Source organism: Globicephala melas, chromosome 8, assembly GCF_963455315.2.
Source record: "Globicephala melas chromosome 8, mGloMel1.2, whole genome shotgun sequence".
Taxonomy (NCBI): domain Eukaryota; kingdom Metazoa; phylum Chordata; class Mammalia; order Artiodactyla; family Delphinidae; genus Globicephala; species Globicephala melas.
Genome location: NC_083321.1, coordinates 2,134,201 through 2,143,984, shown reverse-complemented (window position 1 = coordinate 2,143,984; position 9,784 = coordinate 2,134,201). Strand labels below are relative to the sequence as shown.

At 63.6% G+C, this 9,784-nt stretch overlaps 1 protein-coding gene across 1 annotated transcript; it reads left to right on the top strand.

Annotated features, from left to right (window-relative positions):
• Nucleotides 1-4,050: 4,050 nt before the first annotated feature.
• CDKN1C (cyclin dependent kinase inhibitor 1C) lies at nt 4,051-6,577 on the top strand. Its single transcript, XM_030833149.3, has 4 exons — nt 4,051-4,268; nt 4,449-5,098; nt 5,629-5,765; nt 5,861-6,577. The coding sequence occupies exons 2-3, from the start codon at nt 4,459-4,461 to the stop codon at nt 5,760-5,762; spliced, it is 774 nt and encodes a 257-aa protein (XP_030689009.1). The 5' UTR covers nt 4,051-4,268; nt 4,449-4,458; the 3' UTR covers nt 5,763-5,765; nt 5,861-6,577.
• The last annotated feature ends 3,207 nt before the right edge of the window (nt 6,578-9,784 follow it).

The window sequence follows — 9,784 nt, the reverse complement described above, 5'->3', positions numbered from 1 at the left end:
TCACTGGGATATACCCGTGCCATATATGTGAGTCAGGGGAAGTAGTGTCTGTACTGGATGACTCTCACTGTTTAGTGACTGAAGATGCGATGAAAGTTTCTCACTCCCGTCCTGGTCAGGTGGGTGTGCAGAAGGCGCCGTGGGTCTGGTGGTTCGGCTCCACGTGGGCTTTCAGGGCTCCTGGCGCTGCAGGCTCTGCTGTCCCCAGGGGCCCCTCTCCCCCGCCCACGCCCCCGCCAGTGGGGAGGGGAGGAGGACCGCTTGGCTGGTTTTGATGGGCGCTGCCTGGAAGTGGTGCAGAGCACCCCTGCTCACGTCTGTGGCCCCCGTCGCAAGGGGGTTGGGCACGTGGGCTTTCTGTGTGCTTACAGGAAAAGGCAAAGGTTTGGTGAGCTCGTAGCTTTTACTCTGCTGCTCCTAGGCTGGATGAGGTGAGAGCTACAGAGATGTATCTGCAGGATACCAGCAGGGGGCCTGGCGCTTGGGACTCCCACCCCCCACCCCCCGCTGCAAATAGGCTCCCCGTTGCTGCACATGAAGGATTTGGGGGGTAGGGTAGCCCCGCCCCTCCCTGGTTCTGCTGTCTGCACAAACATTGTTCCTTTTAAATGCTTCTTTCCTTTGGATCCATTTTAAGTTACAAAAGCAGATCCTGGCTGTCGTACCTAGACACATATTTGCTTGTCCAGAGCCCCTTGGGGCGGAGGGCTGGGCCTCCTCTCAGTGCTGGCGGCTCCCAGCCCTCCCCACCATCCGTCCCTGGCGCAGGGAGGGACCCAGCCTACTACTGGGAACAGCAGGTTCAGTAAGCCAGTGGGTACCATCCTGGATCGAATTCAAGGTCACAGACTCAGAAGGTCACCTCCCTGCCCTAATGAGGTGACTGAGCGAGGAGGTGTCCCCATGGCCCCTGGAGAAATATAACTAGGACACCAGGCAGCTGGGGGTGGCCCTGGCAGCTGACCCAGCCTCTGTGCCTCCAAGCCTCCAGCTCTCCGTTCCCTCCCCCGTAAAACAGGTGAGGCCCAGCAAGGGATCTGCGGAAACCATCCTGTGCAGGGCTCGGCTGGCTGAGGGCCCCACAGCTGCCACGCTATGTGACCCAACATGTATGGGACGCCCACTTCCAGTCCTTGGCGACGGGACTCCAAGTCACATGCTGTTGGGCTTGTCGCTGGGGGGGGGGGGCCCGGGACCCATCTGCCTGAACTCAGCTGGCACCCATGGGGGTGTCTCGTGTGCACCGAAGGCAGTCGGGATGGCCCTCCCAGGCCCGTCCTCGGGCCAGACCGTGCACGCGCAGGGCAGGGTCGCAAGAGGCCTGGTGCAGGGTCAGCTCCCGTAAGTTATGAAGCGTGCACTAGGTCCCCTGCCCTTGGGGGGGCCAGGGCACACAGGTGTTCATACCATGGGGCAGTCCTTGCCAGGGATGAGAGTGCTGGCTCCCCTGGGTGCCCAGAGCAGGGCTGGGAGTGCGGTGGCTTCAGTCTTGTCCGAAGGGAGATGGCCTGGAGGCTGAGCCTGGGCCGGGGGTTGGCTCCTTCCCCGGCCTGCCCTCCCAGATGGCTGAAGTCAGGGCATCCTGACCTCTTGGGAAATCCTGGGGGCCATGTGGTTCCATGTTTGGTGGTCACTACCCACTGTGGCCCTGTGCATATGGCCTCTGGGGAGACTGGTGTGGCCGTGGCACTAGGGTGGGGCAAGGCCCTGCCTCCTAACTCCAGGCCAGGTGATATCAGCCCCACCCAAGGGGTCCACAGGGCCAGGGGAGCCTCTGTCATCTTATTTTCCCGAAGATAAAAAGTTGTACTGGACTTCCCTGGTGGCACAGTGGTTAAGAATCCGCCTGCCAGTGCAGGGGACACCGGTTCGAGCCCTGGTCCGGGAAGATCCCACATGCCGCAGAGCAACAAAGCCCGTGCACCACAACTGCTGAGCCTGTGCTCTAGAGCCCGCGAGCCACAGCTACTGAGCCTGCGTGCTACAACTACTGAAGCCCGTGCGCCTAGAGCCCGTGCTCCGCAACAAGAGAAGCCACTGCAACGAGAAGACGGCGCGCCACAACGAAGAATAGCCCTGCTCACCGCAACTAGAGAAAAGCCCGCGCAGCAACGAAGACCCAACGCAGCCAAAAATAAATAAATTAATTAAAAAAATTTGTACCAACTGTACTTGTGGAAAAGTTGGAATAGAATGCACAAAAAAGAGGAAAGAAATATAACACGAATCATCAACTTTGCATCCACTTTGGTCCTGCTGTCAAGAGCCGAGAGTGGCAACGTGCCCTGTCCCTTAGCTGGGCTGATGGCTTCTTCTGCTGGCCTTCATCCCAAACCTTGCCTCCACAAGCCTCCTCCAGGACACGTCTGCATGCTAGCAAGGAGTCCCGTCCCTGAAGGGACCTGGAACCCACCTGACCCTGCGGGGGAGGCAGGCAGGTTGGGTTGGGTCGGCCCCAGCTCCTTTCTCACTGGGCTCGTGGGCTCACCCAGGACAGGGGTTGGGAGCTCAGGGCCCTGCTGGGCCCTCCAGCAGGAGCTTGGCCGTCCCCCTCCCCACCTGAGCTGCTGGAGGCATTTCCTAGGCCCCCAGCCCTGGGACAGGCTGGGCCAAGGACATAGCTGCAGAAAGTTACAGTCTCCTGTGGCCTGGCCCCGATGGGATGGCCACTGGGGAGAGCCAGGGGCCACACCAAGAAGCGGGGGAGCAGGGTCATAGGCCTTGCCGGGCAGGTCCTTCCCTTTCTGGGCTGGCTTCTTCTCTCCCTGACACTGTGGTAGGGCCCACTGGCTCGCATGCCCTGTCATTCATTCTTGGGTGTGTACTTTCCCAACCAACACGTTTCCTGGGCACAAATGAGGGGGTGCTAGCCTTCCAGGATGGAGACGCAGAGGCGCAGCTCCTATAAGCAGCTGGACCAGGGCTGCCTGGGCACCCTCGTGGCTGCTCTCTGCTGCCCCCCCCCCGCCCCCACCCCATCTGGCGGTTCCCTGTGTGACAAGGGATAAGCCTGGCCGGGAGGATCAGCGTGCACAGTCAGGGTCCCAGGCTGGGCAGGGCCAGCCCCACCCTAGTGGAGAAGCCCTCAGTGCCCTGTCCAATAGCCAGCCAGCCAACCCCCGGCCTGGCCAAGCCTGAAGTGGCCGAGCACCCAGTCAGTGACGTAGCTCAGGATGTCACAGGGCGCATAGCTCAGGATGGGCACGGCCAGTTTCCCATCCACTGCGCAGGACTTACGGCCCCAAGGGCTACAGTCTCCAGACCCTGGCTCCAGGCGACTGTGGGCCAGCTCTCAAGGTGTCTGCCACTTCGCCCTTGGAGAAAGAGCGGAGCAGAGCCTCCCTCCCCCGGCCCCCCAAACTCCTCTCCCCGCTCACTCGTGGGCCTTAGGTCTAGCAGGTGTGTTAGGGCTCCAGGTGCGCGGAACCCTGCCAGGCACACAAGCCTCGGGCGCAGCAGGCCGCGCGGGGGCAGCCGAAGACCCTATCTAGCTCCAGCCAGGGACGAGCTGGCCGCGGCGGGTTAAAGGCCCGTCAACTGGCGCGGGAGGCCCAAGGGCGAGCGCGGGCGGCGGGGCTGGGTGCCCCCGGGGGGGCGAGTCGGGCCAGGCCGAACGCCGGTCTTGCCGGGGGTCGTCGCCCGCCGCGCCCGGTAGGGCGCGCCAGCAGGGGTGGGGGGGGCGCCCGCGCCACCGCCGCCGAGCAGCCCCCGCCTGCAGACAAAGGAGCCGGCGGGGGGCGGGAGCGGGGGCGGGGGTGGGGGTGGGGTGGGGGTGGGGGGGATGGGGCGAGGGGGCGGGGCGCCGCGGTGTCACGTTACCGCCCGCAGCGCCCTTTAACTCCGGCCCCGCCCCGCGCACCGCCCCCTCCCCCGCCGCTGCGCGCGCCCCGCGCCCCGCCAATCGGCCCTCGCGCCCCGCCCCGCCCTCGGGTGGGTGTGTGCGCAGGGCCAATGGGCGGCGGGCGGGGGCCGGACCGCCGGAGGGGCGGGGGCAGCGCGGCGCCGGCCAATCGCCGCGGTGTTGTTGAAACTGAAAATACTACATTATGCTAATGGCAGCGCGGCCCGTGCGCGGGGGGGTGGGACCCTCGCGTATAAAGGGGCGCGCGAGGACTGGGCGTTCCACAGGCCAAGTGCTCTGCGCTCGGTGGGTGCCAGCCAGGCCAGGGCTAGCCGAGCGAGCGAGGACAGGCACCCGAGGGGGCGCGGCCGCCGGCCGGACGACACAGCGAGCGAGACTCAGGAGCAGTCCACGGCCCGACAGCCAGGTAGCCGCCGCGCCGCCCTCCCAGCGCGTCCCTTTGCAAATGCAGACTCCGGCGCGCGGGGTCTCACTTGCGCCCGGCCTCCGCCCTCCTTTCCTCTCTTCCTCCTCCTCCTCCTCTCCTCTCCTCTCCCGCCGCCCGGCCCGCGCAGCCCCCGGAAAAGTCCGATGCGTATCTCCGCAGCGCGTCGGCAATGGAGCGCCTGGTCGCCCGCCGCACCTTTCCCCTGTTCGCGCGCACCAGCGCTTGCCGCAGCCTCTTCGGGCCCGTGGACCACGAGGAGCTCAGCCGCGAGCTGCAGATGCGCCTAGCCGAGCTGAGCGCCGAGGACCAGCGTCGCTGGGACTACAACTTCCAGCAGGACGTGCCACTGCGGGGCCCCGGGCGCCTGCAGTGGACCGAGGTGGACAGCGACTCCGTGCCCGCCTTCTACCGCGAGACGGTGCAGGTGGGGCGCTGTCGCCTGCTCCTGGCGCCTCGTCCCCGCCCGGACGGCGCGGGCGATAGCCCGCCCTCCGGGCCGCCGGCCGATGAGTCCCTCGACGGCCTCGGGGAGGCGCCGGCGTCGCCGTCCAGCGGCCCGTCCGTAGCGCCTGCCCCGGCCCCGGCCCCGGCGCCGCAGGAGAGCTCTGAGCCGGAGGCGGTCCCGCCGCCGCGCAGCCAGGAGCCCCTGGCCGAGCCGCCGCACTCAGGGATTTCGGGGCGCCCCGCGCCGGGCACTGCCGCCACTGCCACCAACACCAACGCCGCCGCCGCCACTGCCGCCGCCGCTGCCACCACTGCCGCCGCCGGAGGCGCCGCGATCAAGAAGCTGTCCGGGCCTCTCATCTCCGGTGAGTCCCGCGCGGCCCCGCCCCGGCCCGGCCCGGCCCGGCCCTGCTTTGTCCGGCCGGCCGGGCTCCCAGGCCCTCGGGGGCCTCTCTTGGTCCCCGCCTCCTCCGTGGCGTTAAAGGGCCCGCAGCGCGCGGGGCGAGGCAGCGCCCGCACCCCGTCCCCGCCCTGTTGTTGTGCTCCGGAGAGGTTCGCGCGGGAGGGTTGGGAGGGCGCGCTCTGGCCCCCTCCGAGCGCGATCCTCGCCCGGGCCACTGGAGACCCTCCTCGGGCGCGGCCCGGCGCGGCGATCGCGGCGCGGAGGGGGTTAAGCGCGGCGGTAGCCCCGGGGGGCTTGGCCGCGGGACAAGGGGAAATGCTTACACAGCACATTGCGCGGCGACGTAAACAAAGCTGACCCGCCGCGGACCTCGGCGCGGGCGGGGACGGCGCCCCCCCACCGGCCGCCCAGCCGCCCGCGCCTCCTCCCGGCACCCTCTTGGGTTCCCCGGCCGGCCCCGCCCTGACCGGCCGCGCGCGCTGTGGCCCGCAGATTTCTTCGCCAAGCGCAAGAGACCCGCGCCCGAAGCCAAGGCGTCGAACGAGGTTCCCGCGGGATGCGCCGCGCCCGGCGCCGCTCCAGCCGTCGGCTCGGCTGAGCAAACCCCGCGCAAGCGGCTGCGATGAGAGGTGAGCGCGGCAGACGGGGCGGGCGGGGAGGGGCGTCCCGCGGGGTCCCGGCGGCCAGTCTGTCGCCGCTCGCTCACCGCACCTCTCTCCCGCAGCCTCGCGCCCAACGAGCCCCGAGGGAGCCCGCTGGGCAGCGGACAGGAGAGGAGCGCTGGGCCTCGGCTGGGACCGTCCATGTAGCAGCAACCGGCGGCAGCTGCCACGGAGCAGCGTTCGGTTTTGTGTTTAAAGTTTGAAAACTGTGCAATGTATTAATAACGTCTTTTATATCTAAATGTATTCTGCACGAGGAGTACACTGGTCCCAAGGTGTAAAGCTTTAAGAGTCATTTATATAAAATGTTTAATCTCTGCTGAAACTCAGTGCAAAAAAATGAAAAAAGAAAAAAAAAAAGGAAAAAAGGAAAAAAACATGTATATTTGTACAAAAAGTTTTTAAAGTTATACTAACTTATATTTTCTATTTATGTCGAGGCGTGGGCCGCTCTGCCACGCGCTAGCTCGGTTATTGGTTATGCCAAAGGCACCTCACTCGCATCTGGTTATCGACAAATGTAAATTTATTTTTTATAGCGGACTCTGGGGGGAGGGGGTCGCTCACAAGCTGTAGCTGCCGTACAAGCCCATCTAGCTTGCAGTCTCTTCGCGCTTTCGCTGTCTCTTTTTACTATTATGATTATTTTAAACTTGAAGACAAATCTGTTAAAAGAAAAAAAAAAAAGAAAAAAAAAGAAAAAAAAAAAAGGTTCCTGAGCCGTCTGCACCACTGCCCCGGCTCCTCGTCCGCCGGGTTCTAAATAAAGAGGCCGAATAATGCTGCAACTCAGCTCCGTGTGTGCTTGTACTGCCTCCAGCTTTCCCCTCCGGCACCCCCAAATGTTAGGGAGTTAGAACCCAGGGGGCAGCCCTAAAGGGAGGGAGGGGGGCTTTCTCCTGGCAGGGCTGGCCCACGCCCACCTGCTCCAGGGCCCTAATTTAGGGATGAGCGGCCCCGCCCTCGCTCTGCATTTATCACATCCACACACCCACACCCACACACACCCACACACACACACACACACACACACACACACACACACACACACGCGTGTGCAGGGCTGTACACGGAGACCAGGGCTCACTGTTTCCCCGGCTCCAAGGAGACCACCCCAGCTGCCCTGGGCCGAGCCCCAGTGGGACTCAGGTGGGCACCTGCGGGGACTGGGCCGGTCGCAGGCCCGGAAAGGGCGAACCTGAGCCTGAAATTCTTCAGGCCCCGCCCAAGGTGGACCCCAACGGCTCCAAAGTCCTCCGCTTCGTGGGCCCCGGTGTCCCCCAGGGTGGGGCCGCAGGACCGCAGATGTGTTCTGGCCTCTTCTCTCGCCCACGGTGGGGGAGGGGCAGCCTGCAGGCTTGCAGGGGAAGAAGGGAGGGGGGAGGCCAAGAGGAAGGGCCCAGGGGCAGGTGGGGGTGGGGAGGGATGAGATGCGCCGCAGCTTCGGTGGAAAAACTCGAGGCCGGATCCACCCGGGCACCCACCAGCCTTCTAGTTTCCAAGTGCTCCCTTTTAGTCAAAAGGCGAGGTTTATTTTTTTTTTTTTATAGCTGACCTATAAACCTCTGAAAATTATGGCTTACAATGGAAAGAGTGGTGTAAAATAGCAAAAACGGACGGCTAGCAGTATTTTTGCTGGTGCCTTGGGCCTGGGGAAGCGGAGCAGTGGTGGTGTATTTTTTTAAGTTAACCGTTTTGGGGCTGGTTGCGACACTGATGTCCCCCACGGATCAGGGTCAAAGACTCGGCTGAAGCCTCGATTTTGGAGATGCGTTTGGACATGCGATTCACTTCCCCTCCCCCGCAGCTGCCTGAAAGGGTGGGGAGGAGGGAAGTGGGACCGGCCCGAGGCCCAGCTGGGGCTGCACGCTGAGAAATACCTCCCCTGGGAAATGAGAGTAGGGGCCCCGCCGCCTTCAGCTCAGCCCGAGCACATCCTGGGAATTAGACCTGCCGAGATCTGACTTCAGGCTCTGCACCTCTCCTCTGGGGAGGGGGCCTCCCCCAGGCCTGCCTGTGTGACCAGGTGGGAGCTCAGCCTGGCTGAGCGGGAGGGAGGAAGATGGCGCGAGCTGGGAGTCCGAGGGCAGCGCACCCTGCTGGAGTGACCGTTCACACTGAGGACAGAGTCTGGCTGGGGGTGGGCACGTCCCCACCCCACACTCAATGCGACCGGGCATCCTACCCGCCCCCCACCCCCTGACCCCGCTCTGCTGCTTACACCCCTAGCCCCCAGCACGGACCTGGGGATGCAACCCCTTGCTACCCAGCTTCCGGATGTCACTCAGGGTGGCTTTCTCGAAAGCACCAGGGCCGTGTAGGGACGGGAAGGGGACACTAACGTCGTTTCTGGGGCCAGTTTCTCCCCCAGGCAGGAGCTCGCAGCAGAGACCCAGAGGTTGCCCTCCATAGGGAAAAAGCACTGGATTTTGAGTCACAGTGTGACCTGGGCAACTTCTTACGGACCAGGCTGGGAAGACAAAATGTAGGGCCACTAACCATGAACCAATGATGGGACGATAAAGGGGCAGAGGCTGAGCAGGGACTGCCCCGGGCAGTGGTGGGCAGGGCGCTTTAGCTGGGTGTTTGGGGAAGCCGTGGGATGGGATGTCACCCATAGGGTGAGTGTAGTGGAGCCAGAGGGTCCTGATAAAGCTGGAGAGTAGGGCCGAGGGGGCCACTCGGGGGTCTCCCATGGCCCTGGCATGGCCTGCTGGTGCGTGTTGGGCTGGCACATGGTTTAAACATTATTCGTTGTAAGAGTGCCTTTGAGGGTCTGCCTGCAGGGCCTCTCCACGCCCTGGTCTCCCACTGCTCTCCTGGACCTTCCTGATTCTGATGGACTGGCATCAATCGCTGGACCTTGTCTGCAGGCAGTAGGGAGCCCTTGGGGAGACTGAAGCGGGGTGACAGAAGCTGAGGCAATTTAAGAAAGCATCCTAAGGCTGCCGGGAGGAGAACAAAGGAGGGGCCAGGGAGGGGCTACTGTGGCCGGCCACCCTAGCAGAGGTACCAGGTGGGCAAACGTTCCCAGTGCCTCCAGCACACCAGACACTGCTCTAGGCACCAGAGACACAGCGATGCATGAAACAGACACAATTCCCTGCTAGCAGGAGCTGCCTCTGTGGGGAGAGGTGACATAACCCGGGGCCAGGGGGCTACTGTTTAAAGCAGGCCATGCCAGGAAGCCCCCCTCCCACCCCCCAGCAAGTACATCTGAGCTTGGCGGAGGTGAGGGATGCAAGTCTTGAGGATTAACTGGGAGAAGGTAGTTTCAGCAGAGGGAGCAGCCAGTGCAAAGGCCCTGAGGTCTGGAGTGCTCACAGAATAGTGGACCAGAGGGGCCGGAGTGGGAGGTGGGGTGGGGGGATCTGGGAGGTATATTGGGAGGGAGAGCTGATGGGACTTGCTGATGGACTGGTCGGGGTGAGGCATGAGGGGGACTGGAAAGCGGGGAAGCGGGGGAGACCTCTGAGGTTCCTGGTTCCATGTTAGTGTGAATGTGGGCCATTCTCAGAGCTGAGGAAGCCTTCCCAGAGAAGGGGAGAGCCCCTTCTTTTGGACGTAAGTTGTAGTTCAGGCTACTCTGCCCTGATTTCCACTCCCAGCCAGGCCCTGTGGACACCAGGACAGTCCTGTCCATGAGACATTAGCTTGCCACGTTACAGGGGAGGACAGCAAAGCCACTGGCCCAGGGTCACTTGCTGGCCAAGTACCCAAGTCAGGACACAGCCCACGCTGCTGGCCCAATGGCTCTAGCTGCCCTCCCCCGATTCTGTCTCAAGAGCACTGTTTCTTTTTTTTTTAAAAAAAAGTTTTTATAGGGCTTCCCTGGTGGCGCAATGGTTGAGAGTCCGCCTGCCGATGCAGGGGACACGGGTTCGTGCCCCGGTCCGGGAAGATCCCACATGCTGCGGAGCGGCTGGGCCCGTGAGCCATGGCCGCTGAGCCTGCGCGTCCGGAGCCTGTGCTCCGCAACGGGAGAG